The following is a 15,668-nucleotide window of genomic DNA, read 5'->3' as shown; positions in this document are numbered from 1 at the left end:
ACTTTAAAAAGTACTTTATTGGTTGTAACACACGTTTGGATGTCCCGAGGGTGTGAAAAGCACTATAGACACTAAATGCAAGTCTTTCTTTTCATGCAAGACCATGTAGGGGATTCTATTGTAAGGGGAATAGACAGATGTTTCTGAGGCTGCAATCGAGACTCCAGGATGGTATGTTGCCTCCCTGGTGCAAGAGTCAAGGATGTCTCGGAGCGGCTGCAGGACATTTTGGAGAGGGAGGGTGAACAACCCAGTTGTCGTGGTGCATATAGGTACCAACGATTTAGGTAAAAAAACGGGATGAGGTCCTACAAGCTGAATTTAAGGAGCTAGGAGTTAAATTAAAAAGCAGGACCTCAAAAGATAGTAATCTCAGGATTATTACCAGTGCCATTATTAAAGGCTGTTCCTACTGGCGAGCATAATTGGTAAACGGGAAATGTTGGAGACCGTCACTAGTAAAATGAAAGGGTAAGATAGAAGTAATGTTTTAAGAGGGTTATTAGAACATGGAATGTTTTACCGCAAGTAGTTATTGAGCCAGAGACTCGAACGGCATTAAAAAGGGAATATAAAATGGAGAAAGGGAAAAACAGAGCCAGATTACAGAATGCTGCGGTACAGAGAGACCTGGGGATCCTTGTGCATGAAACACAAAAAGTGAGTATGCAGGTACAGCAAGTAATCAGGAAGGCAAATGGAATGTTGACCCTTATTGCAAGGGGGGATAGAGTATAAAAAAAGAAGTCCTGCTCCAACTGTACAAGGTGAGGTGAGGTCACACCTGGAGTACTGCGTACAGTTTTGGTCTCCTTATTTAAGGAGGCTGTTCAGAGAAGGTTCACTAGGTTGATTCCTCGGATGACGGGGTTGTCGGATGAAGAAAGGTTGAACCTGTACTCATTTACAGGAGTTTAGAAAAATAAGAGGTGATCTTAATGAAACATAAAAGATTCCGAGGGGGTTTGACTGGGTAGATGCAGAGAGGATGTTTCCCCTCGTGGGGGAATCTAGAACTAGGGGGCATAGTTTCAGAATAAGGGGTCACCCATTTAAGATGGAGAGAAGGAGAAATTTCTTCTCTCAGAGGGTCGGGAATCTTTGGAATTCTCCACCCCAGAGAGCTGTGAACGCTGGGTCATTGAATATATTCAACGCTGAGATAGACAGCTTCTTGATCTATATGGGAGTCAAGGGTTATGGGGAACAGTCAGGAAAGTGGAGTTGAGGCCAAGATCAGATCAGCCATGATCATAATAAATGGTGAAGCATGCTCGATGGACAGTATGGCCTATTCCTGCTCCCATTTATGCTCTTAAAACGGAGTAGACATCTCCAGTTGAATAGCTAGCACCCAACACAACGGTCTCTTCTTTGCTGTCATTTCTGTGATTCTATGACCATATTTCGGATGGTAAAATTATTTTATTTTCAGAAATTCTAACACTGAATTGAGCATTAAATACGGGACAGCAGCACTGAAATACCGATGCAGATTCTGGTCTGCACCGAAAGACAGTGCTCTGGGCTCTCTGTGGGTCAGAGCAGTAATGTACAGCAGGCTTTCCGACCCAGATAGTGCCGACTGTTCCACCACCACCCCCAGGTTTATTTCTCTTTATTTTCCCCCTCAAGATAAAAAGCACACACATTCAGGAATAATTTCATCTCAATTTTCTCCTCTAGGAATGAGTCGTGCTGGGTACAGTTCTGCAGGCACCAGTTGCTCAGATAACAAAAGTTACCTGTCGCTCGTTGCTACCCCCTCTCCAACAGCCTCATGGTAACCAGAGGGAATAACTGGTCGCCAGGGCTGCCCCTTCCCATCTCCGCTGATCAGCCTACCAAAAGCCCAGATCTTCACTTCATTAGTTTTCGTTAGAATAACCACCTATTTTTGACTGTCCTGTCCTCTTCAACCCCCTTCGACACGAAGGCTGAATTTAGGTCTAGACTCCACGTGTTGTTGGATGAAAAAAGGTTGAGCAGGTTGGACCTGTACTCATTGGAGTTTAGAAGAATGAGAGGTGATCTTAATGAAACATACAATATTCCAAGGGGGCTTGACTGGGTAGATGCAGAGAGGATGTTTCCCCTCATGGGGGAATCTTGAACTAGGGGGGCATAGTTTCAGAATAAGCAGCACCCAGTAAAATTAAAATTGTTAACTGCGGAGACCTCGAAAAGAGAATAGAAATGTACCCGATTCCTTGGACCTGGAGCTGGGGCTGCGTTCCCCAATCCTTTGTCTTAGTCGTCATGTAGGTAACGATGGTGGCAGTGGTGCTGCTCGAACCCATGTCGTAAAACATCACATTCTGAAATAAAGCACCAGATATCAGGGAGTGCGCGTAGTTGGTCACAGTGCAGATTAACAGTAATAAGTTACATTTGGAAATAATCCAATTTGCCACGCTCCTCATAATCTCATCCCTCTGTGAATCTTCTCCAATGTGTGGTATCATGTCAAAAGCTTTCCGAAAGTCCATGTAAACCGCATCCGTCACCCCCTCAAAAGAATGCGATCTGGTTGTCAGGCACAGTCAACCTTTCTAAAATCAGTGTCGGCTGCTTCCAATTATTTTCTCTTCGTCAAATATTTCCCATCACAGACCAGCTAGCCTGGAATTTCCCGGGTTATTGCTTGGTCTCTGGGTATTACATTGGCCATTTCCCAGCCCTCCCACTCATACCAAATGCTCAATAGAACCATAAAATACAATTTCTATTTGAACCTGGGGCCAATGAAGCCTGTACATGTCAGCGACTCCACACCCTACCTGGGCCGTCGCGTTAATGTCCTTCCTCCGGAACACGCCATAGTTCAGCGCCACAGCCGTGTTATCATTAATGAGTTGAAGGACCTTGAGGCCCACCATCTGAGCAGCCTGCAGCACTGCCCGCCTCTCTGCCTGATTAAAATACACCGGCACTGTGATCACTAGGTCCTTAATGGGCTGCTCTGCAGGACAAGGAGAACAGAACACAGGATATCAGCAACTACAAAAAATATATTACTGTGTCAGAAAATCTCAATCACCTGAATCACTGGATAATCATTACGTTAACATCCTGCTTTATATGTACATAATGTTGAACTCCTTCAATCAGGTGAGTTTAAAGCGGGCTCGCTTGTTTTGTTAGGAGTACTTCAGAGTTATTTCCCAACAGATTCTAAATGATTGCTCATTCACCTGATTTCGGTGTTGCACTAGGAGTCTGATTCAGGTCAGATAATAGACAGACCCGCGCACTGTACAAATGAATGTGTCAAAGAGTAAAATTCCAACTTTGGCTTTTGGTTCGATGTGTCAGGGTTAGGCAACTTCTAATAGCCAATAGCACATTAATGTCAAGTGAAAATGAATTTCAACCAGATGCCAGGAAGTGCATTGAGAGCTAAACAATTTACACCCCAAAAGGTTTCCATTGGAATGGCATACACAACTATAAGTGGAGATTGAACCACAAGTATAATAACTCAGAGGGAGACGAACAGCCTGGCTTCCCTGCTCCTGGATCACTCTCCAGTAACTCTTGCTGTGCGTCAGTTGCAACATTCTACGGTAAAATACCCTGCCACACTCTGCCTGGGACCATTGAGATGAGCAATGGGAGAGCTGCTACAATCAGTGCCCAGCATCAACTCACACCTAAAGCAGAGGAAGGAACTTATTGACTCTTAGTCGAGAGAAATTGGACCAACCTGCAAAATCCTGAGCCAAGGATCTTGAATAATTCAGTACCATCCCCAGGATCTCCTCAGGGGAATACAGTGATTCACTAGAAAGAGAAAAAAAATGCTCATTTAAGTTAAATGTTTAGTGAGGACCAGACGGTATAGAGTTCAAACTAGCACAGGCAGAATGAAATGAAGGATTTTCTCTCATCTACTTCTGACCAGACTCAATATAGCTTTTTCCCGATGCAACTCACAGCACAAGGTTTCTGATAATTGATCGGAATGTGAGTGCGAGCGAGAAGATCGGCAGCAGCTACAGAAACAGCAGTGCCAGCTGTCAGAAACTGCTGAGAACGCTGCGAGAGGTAGAAAAACTGCCTGTGGAGCTGCAGCCCAGCTGCAGGAGGGCAAAAAACACCACAAAAGATAATCGGTTTCAGATGGAGACACAGGCGAAGCGCTCTGCGCATTCATTGACGGTGTGAAGCGAGGCGACTTGTGCAGTGAATACTCACTCAGACAGTTTGAAGAGAACGGTTCCTCGCTGCTCAGCTGCCACCAGCTGATGCTCAGGGAAACGCTTCCTGTACAGCGCTGCCTGCGGGTTTTCCAGCTGCCTCCCCAGCAGATCCTGCAGGAAGCGAATCACCACCTTCGGGTTCTTCGCCGACTGTGAAGTGCAACCAAAAGGCAGTTTAGAGAATTCAACACACTCTCACCCCCGGAAACGACACAAATCAGCGCCACAGGGCACGGGGACCAGACACTGCACCGACACATCTTTAAACGGGGACTGCCTGCATCACTACACTTCAGAAATACTTCATTGGCTGTGAAGCGCTTTGGGATGGCCCTGAGGACATAAAAGGCACTGTAAAAATGCAAGTCTCAATACTACTATAGCCTGCTCACTATCTGAACTTGTGCATGAAGAATGGCCATGAGGGGAGGTATTAGACAGTTACCATCAACGATGGAACCGCACCCCCATCACATCCTGCAATCTGGGGGCACCCGGGGGGGGGGGGGGGGAAACTGTGGGTCGAATAAAGTGCTTGAAGGAAACACTCCAATTCTTCTGTAAATGTGTATTTAGGAATATTTCTACCATGTCTGCGCCCAGTCACTCTGTCCCGTTCCTTCACTTTGGGCAATTCCTATCCGAGAAACTAAAGTCTCACCATCGCTACTGCACTGTCCCCGAAGAGTCGTTCATTTTCTTTCAGACAAACAGCGACTGGAGTTTTCCTTCTTGACTCCCTGCAACAGCCAAAATAAAACACAAGCTCAGTACAAAGCCAAGCCAGAAGCCGGGGTCCGATGGCTACATTAGGTCAGGTGCACCTACTTGTTTAATACAATCTCCATGGGCACACCTGGTTTCACAATGGCAATCTTCAGCCATTCACTGCCCAGGTCCACCGACATCACCGCTATTGAATCTGGAAAAGAGGAGTAGATGAAAGCGGTCACAGACTCCGAGCTAGTAATAGAGGAGGGAGAGGCGTGGAAGGAAAAAGTACGATGCTGTTGGTATTCATGTTGTTTCATTGAGTATCTAGGGATGTGCAATTAAATCCTCTCCCAAAGATTGGCCATCACCCTGAAAATCAAGATTAAAAGTTCCGAGCGCGCTCAACATGTAGCGAATGTGCCACACAGATGAAAAGTGTGTCTGGTGTTTGCTGAGCTAGTCAACGACCGCTGGGTAGAGGTATGGACACAACTGGGCTCAGGGCCCCAGCGTTAGGGAGGACTTGTTCCTGCTCGTGACCGCCACATGTGCGGGTAGTCTAGCAACACTCTGTCCAGGATCTCTTGTATAATGGGCCGCTGCACCTGTCTGTGCAGAACCGTTCTCCCGAGGAGAATTGAAAAATAAAATTGACACGACTGTCACGAACAGGAAGCCCACGTTACCCTTCGAACCCTCGCACGCAGAATTCCGCTCGCTCCAACATCTTACAACTGAAGCTGCTCAAAGCAGCGTTTCTCTCCCAGCTGTTCACAATAACTCCCATACATGGATCTTGGCCTCTACTACTGAAAGTATTATTTTTATTGAGAACATGACTTGCTGCACAGCAGATTAACAATTACCCTGATTTTGCAGCAATCTACATTCTGGATTAACAGTAGTCTCCACCACAACACTAGTGTCAGCTATTGGCAGAATATTAAACTTGAGCGCGAGGATTTTACAGTGAAAACGACTAGAACTTGTATAGAATCTCAGTTAAATCACACTTGTTACTGTGTACAGTTCTGGTTGCCATATTATAAAAAGGATATATAGGCACTGAAGAGTGCGCGAAAAAGATTTTCAAGGATGATACCAGAAATGTGAGAATATACACATCAGGAAAGGATGAACAGGTGGGTCTCTTTTCTCTTGAAAAAAAAAAGGCTGAAGGGTGCCCTAATAGAGGGCTTTAAAATTAAGATTTTGATACAGTAGACGCAGGGCGTTTCCACTTGTGGGGAAGCAAAACTAGAGGCCATCAATATAAAATAGTGATCAAGCAATCAAATGGAGAATTCAGAAGAAACATCTTTACCCAGAGAGTGGTGAGAATGTGGAACTCAATACCACAGAGTGTGGTTGAAGCGAATAGTATCGATGCATTTAAGAAGAGGCGTGACAAACATATGAGGGAGAAGGGAGACGGTTATGCTGATAGATTTAGACGAGGAAAGACGGGAGGAGGTTCGAGTGGAGTATAAACGCCGGCATGGACTGGTTGGGTCGAATGGCCTGTTTCTGTGCTGTATATCCGATGTAATTCATTTCCCCTTCCCCAATGTAATTTCTAATTAAAACAGATTAATATTCAACAATTATTAGTGTATTGCAATAAAACTTCCAACCAATGACAGCAGCAAATCATGCACTTAGGATGGAGCCAACACCACCAGCTAACCCACGTCCCTATCTTACCCAGCCAACCGGCAGGTGCATTGAAAGCATAGGCAGGAGATCTACCCGACACACATTTCAGGACAGATTTATACAAATGAGGGAAAAGCATCACCCACTGCAAGAGGCTGTACCCTCAACAGCACTTTCGGTAAAGCACTGGTCTGCAAGCAGGCTCCAAACATTTTATCTCCTCGGTGACTGCATTTCAACAAAAGTGTTCAACAAAAAGAGAGATTAAAAACCGCCGGTAATAATTTCTTGCCGGGGCGACGGAGTTAAATCCAAGTCGGACATACCTGTGTGCAAAGCCAAATGCGCGAGTGTGAAGCATAATACAAGCCAAGTCGACAGCTCCATCTTTCTGTCCATTGTAAAGGTTCACCTGCAGGAGGGAAAGCAATGGGTCAGACTCTCGTGCCATCTGCAAGTTTCCAAAAACCTTTCAATTGATACATCCTCTGCTCTTCATGTTCCATAATGGATAGTTGTGAGAGATAAACTCAAATACAATCTGAGTAGCTCTGATCACAGACACAATATACCGACAGCCTTGGGGCAACTTATAAACTGCGACATATTTTCTCAAAGCACTTTGAGCACAGGTACTAACATTGCCACGGGGTTACGGATCAAGGTGGCTCGATACAAACAGCATTTAATCTGACATATACTGTCAAGGGACACACTGGGGACAAGTCACCTGTCACCAGAGGCCTGGGAACTGCCTAAGGACTAGATCCAGAAATGGAGTGCACACACAACTTGGGATTTTTCTTTCTCCTGCTCCACCTCCAGATATTTGACTTGCCTTTGGCAGCTGCTGCCTTATCCGTTTGCAATCTCCCATGTACACATTCAGATCCTTCCTATACAGCTGTTTACTTTTCCCTTACCTCTCCCTGGACCCAGGCAACTGTTGCAAGGCATCTGACTGGAGTTGCTCCTCTGCTGGGTACAGGAACCTACTTTGATGAGAACTCAAAACAGTTCTAACTGGGGCAAAATGATCTGCACTCAACATTTATTTTTCACTGAAGCACCTGCAGGTAGCTTGGTTGAGCATCACCCACCTACAACACAATAAATCCAGCTCGGACCTCAATTAACAAAAGCAGAGAGCTCCATCCAAAGCAATCCTGATGGAGACACTCAGCTACCTGATACCATGTGTGTGTGAAGCCACAGGTTTATCCCAAACAAAGCAGCAATCCAACCAGCTAGTTACAAGCATTACCCATCACACAGACCTTTGCTTATCAGGCAATGTACCAGTTCAACTATTTTAAAAGATTCCTCCATCCCGAGAACAACATAATCTGCCACCTTTTGGACAGAGCAGGGTCTTTTCTGTCGCAATTCCTATTTCGAGAATAGCCTTCCTGCTTCAAATCAGGAGTTTGGATAATGCTCAGCAAAGCAAATCAAGGACAGAACGCTTGGCGAGGGGGAACCAGGCACAGTGGGGGAAGCTGGGAAATCCATCCACAAAAAAAATCAGTCATTTCACTTCACTTCTGTTTCTCTGCCCAGCACTTCAACTTCCCAAAGCACTGGCCTGCCAGATCAAGAAGCCCCCCCACTGCTGGTTAAATGTTTCAGCTGCAGTGGTGATACGATCCGAGTGCACTGAGTCAGTGTATAAAATCTACAAATTATATGCAAATCATAACGGACGGGAAAATCATGACTGCTACCTTTGCACGGGGACAACAGCCCTGCTGAACAGGTTTACAGGGTTAATAAAATACTCAAACAGCGTGCCCCTTTTTATGACACGATAAAGTCAATGCATAAAAAGATACTGGCTAAGGTCATCATGCAACTGATGATGTCGGCCATGACTCAGTGGCTGGCATTCTTGCTCCAGAAACTTGAGCACAAAATCAAGGCCAACACTCCAGTGCAGTGCTGAGGGAGTGCTGCACTGTCAGAGGAGCCATCTTTTGGATGAGACGTTAAACCAAGGCCCTGACTGCCCTCTCAGGTGGATGTATGAAGATTCCATGGTGCTATTGGAAGAGCAGGGGAGTTCTCCCCGGAACTTTAACATGAATCACACCAATACTCTTCCCAAGTACCACAACTTTAAAGGACAAAGTCAAAGGCTTCCTGCTCCCTCAGGACAAGGGGAGTGTAGGAAAGCTATTTTCTGAATCGGTTCCTGATGCTGCTTCATAGACATCAATTGACATTCAAACTGAACAGAAAACACACACACATCAACTCAGAGCCAAGCTTCAAATCCATCCATCACCCATCATCTCCCTCGTCACATTCCCCTCAAATACACCGCTCACCCTCACAGCTTTCCACCCCTCCCCACACACACACACTCACCCCCCTCCCCACACACACACACACCCTCACCCCCCCCACACACACACACACCCTCACCCCCCCCACACACACACACACACCCACCCTCACCCCCCCCACACACACACACACACACCCTCACCCCCCCCACACACACACACACCCTCACCCCCCTCCCCACACACACACACACCCTCACCCCCCCCACACACCCACCCTCACCCCCCCCACACACACCCACCCTCACCCCCCCCACACACACCCACCCTCACCCCCCCCACACACACACCCACCCTCACCCCCCCCACACACACACCCACCCTCACCCCCCCCACACACACACCCACCCTCACCCCCCCCACACACACACCCACCCTCACCCCCCCCACACACACACCCACCCTCACCCCCCCCCACACACACACCCACCCTCACCCCCCCCACACACACACCCACCCTCACCCCCCCCACACACACACCCACCCTCACCCCCCCACACACACACACCCACCCTCACCCCCCACACACACACACACCCACCCTCACCCCCCCACACACCCACCCACCCTCACCCCCCCCACACACACACACCCACCCTCACCCCCCCCACACACACACACCCACCCTCACCCCCCCACACACACACACCCTCACCCCCCCCACACACACACACCCTCACCCCCCCCACACACACACACACCCACCCTCACCCCCCCCACACACACACCCACCCTCACCCCCCACACACACACACCCTCACCCCCCCCCACACACACACACACCCTCACCCCCCCACACACACACCCACCCTCACACACACACCCTCACCCCCACACACCCTCACCCCCCCACACACACACACACCCTCACCACCCCCCCCACACACCCACCCTCACACCCACCCTCACCCCCCCACACACACACCCTCACCCCCACACACACACACACCCTCACCCCCCCACACACACACACACACCCTCATCCCCCCCCACACACACACACACCCTCATCCCCCCCCACACACACCCTCATCCCCCCCCACACACACATCCCCCCCCACACACACCCTCATCCCCCCCCACACACACACACACTCATCCCCCCACACACACACCCTCATCCCCCCCACACACACACCCACACCCCCCCCCCCACACACACCCACACCCCCCCCCACACACACACACACACCCTCATCCCCCCCCACACACACACACACCCTCATCCCCCCCCCCACACACACACCCTCATCCCCCACCCCACACACACACCCTCATCCCCCCCCCCCACACACACACACCCTCATCCCCCCCACACACACACACACCCTCATCCCCCCCCACACACACACCCTCACCCTCATCCCCCCCCCACACACACACCCTCATCCCCCCCCACACACACACCCTCATCCCCCCCCACACACACACCCTCACCCCCCCCCACACACACCCTCATCCCCCCCACACACACTCATCCCCCCCCACACACACTCATCCCCCCCACACACACACACTCATCCCCCCCCACACACACACCCTCATCCCCCCCCACACACACACCCTCATCCCCCCCACACACCCACACCCCCCCACACACACCCACACCCCCCCCCACACACACACACTCACCCCCCCCCCCACACACCCTCACCCCCCCCCACACACACACCCTCACCCCCCCCCCCACACACACACCCTCACCCCCCCCCACACACCTCACCCCCCCCCCACACACACCCTCACCCCCCCCCACACCCTCACCCCCCCCACACACACACCCTCACCCCCCCCCACACACACACCCTCACCCCCCCCCACACACACCCTCACCCCCCCCACACACACCCTCACCCCCCCCCCCACACACACACCCTCACCCCCCCCCCACACACACACCCTCACCCCCCCCACACACACACACACACACCCTCACCCCCCCCCACACACACACACACCCCCCCACACACACACACCCACACCCCCCCCACACACACACCCACACCCCCCCCCACACACACACCCTCACCCCCCCCCCACACACACACCCTCACCCCCCCCCCACACACACACCCTCACCCCCCCCCCACACACACACCCTCACCCCCCCCCCACACACACACACACCCTCACCCCCCCCCACACACCCTCACCCCCCCCCCACACACACACACCCTCACCCCCCCCCCCACACACACACACCCTCACCCCCCCCCCCACACACACACTCACCCCCCCCCCACACACACACACACACACCCTCACCCCCCCCACACACACACACCCTCACCCCCCCCCCACACACACACACCCTCACCCCCCCCCCCACACACACACTCACCCCCCCACCACACACACACACACACCCTCACCCCCCCCACACACACACCACCCCACACCCCCCCCCCACACACACACCCCACCCCCCCCACACACACACACACCCCCCCCCCACACACACCCTCACCCCCCCCCACACACACACACACCCTCACCCCCCCCCCCACACACACACACCTCACCCCCCCCCCCACACACACACACCCTCACCCCCCCCCCCCACACACACACACACCCTCACCCCCCCCCCCCACACACACACACCCTCACCCCCCCCCCCCCACACACACACACCCTCACCCCCCCCCCCCACACACACACACCCTCACCCCCCCCCCACACACACACACCCTCACCCCCCCCCCCCACACACACACACCCTCACCCCCCCCCCCCCCCACACACACACACATTTGATCAACACCACAGCTAGTCCCCGCTCCTAAAGCGCTGTCTCCGCGGCTCCAGTCACTGGGGCACAGCCTCCTCACCCGCTTCCCCTCCGGCCCCCTCGGAGCGCGGCGGCCGGGGAGGGGGAACACCTGCCCGCCTGAGGGGCACGGGCCTCGGGCCTCGGGCCTCGGGCCTCGGTCTGCGGGGGGCCGCGGGACGGGCGGACTGAGTGGCAGCGCTTCCTCCCCCACCGACAGGGTACCGAGCCCCCCGCACTCACCGAGCCCGGGGCCTCCCGCTCTCTCTCTCGCGCCGCGCGGCCTCTCTCTACCGCCGGCTCCCGGGCCCCGCCCCCGCTGAACGCGGCGAGCTTCCATTGGCCCGCGCCGCCGCCGATCCACTCCGCTTCTGTGCCCCCATTGGGCCACGTTCAAGGGGCGGGGCCAGCGGTTAATCAAAGCAATCCGGTCCGCCGATTGGTCCACGTCTCGACCGCCAAGGAGACGCTGCACGTTGCAAGAGAAACCTGCTGGGTGGGGTGGGGGGCTGGAGGAGTGTGCTGGGAGGAGGGAGGGGCTGGAGGAGTGTGCTGGGAGGAGGGAGGGGCTGGAGAAGTGTGCTGGGAGGAGGGAAAGGTTGGAGGAGTGTGCTGGGAGGAGGGAAAGGTTGGAGGAGTGTGCTGGTGGGAGGGAGGGGCTGGAGGAGTGTGCTGGGAGGAGGGAAAGGTTGGAGGAGTGTACTGGGAGGAGGGAGGGGCTGGAGGAGTGTGCTGGGAGGAGGGAAAGGTTGGAGGAGTGTACTGGGAGGAGGGAGGGGCTGGAGGAGTGTGCTGGGAGGAGGGAAAGGTTGGAGGAGTGTACTGGGAGGAGGGAGGGGCTGGAGGAGTGTGCTGGTGGGAGGGAGGGGCTGGAGGAGTGTGCTGGGAGGAGGGAGGGGCTGGAGGAGTGTGCTGGTGGGAGGGAGGGGCTGGAGGAGTGTGCTGGTGGGAGGGAGGGGCTGGAGGAGTGTGCTGGGAGGCCCCGAACCTCCCGCCAGCGCCACACTGGGCACTCATTGCCCACATTGTTCAGTTTATAGAATGACACAGGAGGCCATTCTGCCCATCGAGCCTGTGCCGGCTCTGTGAGTGCAATCCAATCAGTCCCACTCCCCCCTCGTTTCTTCCCCGTAGCCCGGCAAATATTCCCTCCCAGTATTTATCCAATTCCCTTTAGAAAGTTATTATTGAATCTGCTGCCCTTTCAGGCCGTGTGTTCTCACTCCCTGCACAGAAACACTAGGCCAAACGGCCTTCTGTGCCCTAAGTTTCTATGATCACAACTTGCTGTGTAAAAAAAAAAAAGCCCACATTTTCTTCTGGTTCTTTTTGCTAATCACCTTAAATTTTTCATTTCCAAGGTTAGTGGGAAACTAGAGCATTGGGAAAATTTTAAGCAACAGCAAAGAATGACTAAAAAAGCAATAAAGAAAGGGAAGATAGATTACGAAGGTAAACTTGCGCAAAACATAAAAACAGATAGTAAAAGCTTTTACCAATATATAAAACGGAAAAGAGTGACTAAAGTAAATGTTGGTCCCTTAGAAGATGAGAAGGGGGATTTAATAATGGGAAATGTGGAAATGGCTGAGACCTTAAACAATTATTTTGCTTCTGTCTTCACAGTGGAAGACACAAAAACCATGCCAAAATTTGCAGGCCACAGGAATGTGGGAAGGGAGGACCTTGAGACAATCACTATCACTAGTGCTGGACAGGCTAATGGGACTGAAGGTAGACAAGTCCCCTGGTCCTGATGAAATGCATCCCAGGGTATTAAAAGAGATGGCGGAAGTTATAGCAGATGCATTAGTTATAATCTACCAAAATTCTCTGGACTCTGGGAAGGTACCAGCGGATTGGAAAGCAGCTAATGTAACGCCTCTTTAAAAAAGGGGGCAGGCAAAAGGCAGGTAACTATAGGCCGGTTAGTTTAACATCTGTAGTGGGGAAAATGCTTGAAACTATCATTAAGGAAGAAATAGCAGGACATCTAGATAGGAATAGTGCAATCAAGCAGACGCAGCATGGATTCATGAAAGGGAAATCATGTTTAACTAACGTCCTGGAATTCTTTGAAGATATAATGAGCATGGTGGATAGAGGTGTACCGATGGATGTGGTGTATTTAGATTTCCAAAAGGCATTCGATAAGGTGCCACACAAAAGGTTACTGCAGAAGATAAAGGTACGCGGAGTCAAAGGAAATGTATTAGCATGGATAGAGAATTGGCTGGCGAACAGAAAGCAGAGTCGGGATAAATGGGTCCTTTTCCGGTTGGAAATCAGTGGTTAGTGGTGTGCCACAGGGATCAGTGCTGGGACCACAACTGTTTACAATATACATAGATGACCTAGAAGAGGGGACAGAGTGTAGTGCAACAAAATTTGCAGATGATTAGTGGGAAAGCGGGTTGTGTAGAGGACTGAGAGGCTGCAAGGAGATTTGGATAGGTTAAGTGAATGGGCTAAGGTTTGGCAGATGGAATACAATGTCAGAAAGTGTGAGGTCATCCACCTTGGGGAAAAAAAAAACAGTAAAAGGGAATATTATTTGAATGGGGAGAAATTACAACATGCTGCGGTGCAGAGGGACCTGGGGGTCCTTGTGCATGAAACTCTTAGAGTCTACCTATAAAACATAAAACCGTGCCACCCGACCTGGATGACACACCAGACATTTACAAGGCCCTTTTTTTTCTTTCTTTTTTTTTGTGTTTTTCTTTTTGGGCACTAAAATCACCTTTTTTCCCCAGTGCCCCCTATAAAAGGGAATCCTTGTGCATGAATCCCAAAAGGTTAGTTTGCAGGTAATCAGGAAGGCAAATGGAATGTTGGCCTTCATTGCAAGAGGGATGGAGTACAAAAGCAGGGAGGTCTTGCTGCAACTGTATAAGGTATTGGTAAGGCCACACCTGGAGTACTGCGTGCAGTTTTGGTCACCTTACTTAAGGAAGGATATACTAGCTTTGGAAGGGGTACAGAGACGATTCACTAGGCTGATTCCAGAAATGAGGGGTTTACCTTATGATGATAGATTGAGTAGACTGGGTCTTTACTCGTTGGAGTTCAGAAGGATGAGGGGTGATCTTATAGAAACATTTAAAATCATGAAAGGGATAGACAAGATAGAGGCAGAGAGGTTGTTTCCACTGGTCTGGGAGACTAGAACTAGGGGGCACAGCCTCAAAATACAGAGGAGCCAATTTAAAACCGAGTTGAGAAGGAATTTCTTCTCCCAGAGGGTTGTGAATCTGTGGAATTCTCTGCCCAAGGAAGCAGTTGAGACTGGCTCATTGAATGTTTTCAAGTCAAAGATAGATAGATTTTTAACCAATAAGGGAATTAAGGGTTAGTGGAGCGGAGTCCACGACCAGATCAGCCGTGATCTTATTGAATGGCAGAGCAGGCTCGAGGGGCTAGATGGCCTACTCCTGTTCCATGTGCTTATGTTATGTTCATATAAAAAAAAAAACAGAAAATGCTGGAAATTTCAGCGGGTCAGGCATCTGCGCAGAAATCTTTGCTTTCTGGTTCTACCACTGCCAACAGTTTCTCCTTATTTACTCCTTCCAGATTTTGAACATCTCTCTCAAATCCCCAATGAAAATTCACTGGAGAATTTAACAATGGAGTACTGCACTGTCAGAGGTGCTGTCTTTTGGCTGACATGTTATCCCAAATCCCCATCTGCCCTCGTGTTGATGTGAAAGTTCCCATGTACTATTTGTTAAGGATCATTTAGGATGCCGGACTTAGTGTTTTCAGCATTTTGTTTGAAGTTTTCTACAGTCTTTTGCTTTTCTTTTCATTTATTTTATTTCCTCCTCTTCTCGCTTCCCCGATCTCTTTCCTGAAGCTGCCAGAGCAGGATTCTAGTACCTCACCCAAGGTATCCAATTCTTCATCTGAGCCCAAACAGTGTCAGTAGGACATTTGATCACTGACCCAAGCGCCTCATACCCTCACCCAGCGTGTGCA

At 50.7% G+C, this 15,668-nt stretch overlaps 1 protein-coding gene across 3 annotated transcripts in view; it reads right to left on the bottom strand.

The window, feature by feature from the left end:
• The window catches only part of hyou1 (hypoxia up-regulated 1), a 44,089-nt gene extending 32,082 nt beyond the window's left edge, over positions 1-12,007 (bottom strand). For 2 of the 3 annotated variants that reach the window (XM_070894558.1, XM_070894556.1), the window contains exons 1-8: positions 11,931-12,007; positions 6,899-6,984; positions 5,031-5,124; positions 4,864-4,942; positions 4,198-4,352; positions 3,707-3,783; positions 2,781-2,962; positions 2,203-2,318 (exon numbers count right to left, since the gene is read on the bottom strand). In XM_070894558.1, coding sequence (XP_070750659.1) covers positions 2,203-2,318; positions 2,781-2,962; positions 3,707-3,783; positions 4,198-4,352; positions 4,864-4,942; positions 5,031-5,124; positions 6,899-6,971 — 776 coding nt within the window. In that variant the 5' untranslated portion in view covers positions 6,972-6,984; positions 11,931-12,007. Of the gene's footprint in view, positions 1-2,202; positions 2,319-2,780; positions 2,963-3,706; positions 3,784-4,197; positions 4,353-4,863; positions 4,943-5,030; positions 5,125-6,898; positions 6,985-11,748; positions 11,834-11,930 lie in introns of those variants that run through there. The other variant, XM_070894557.1, reaches the window with a different exon arrangement.
• Between the last annotated feature and the right edge of the window lie 3,661 nt (positions 12,008-15,668).

Source organism: Pristiophorus japonicus, chromosome 11 (assembly GCF_044704955.1).
Source record: "Pristiophorus japonicus isolate sPriJap1 chromosome 11, sPriJap1.hap1, whole genome shotgun sequence".
NCBI classification, from domain to species: domain Eukaryota; kingdom Metazoa; phylum Chordata; class Chondrichthyes; family Pristiophoridae; genus Pristiophorus; species Pristiophorus japonicus.
The sequence above is the reverse complement of the archived record's forward strand: the minus strand, read 5'-3'. Positions and strand labels throughout refer to the sequence as shown.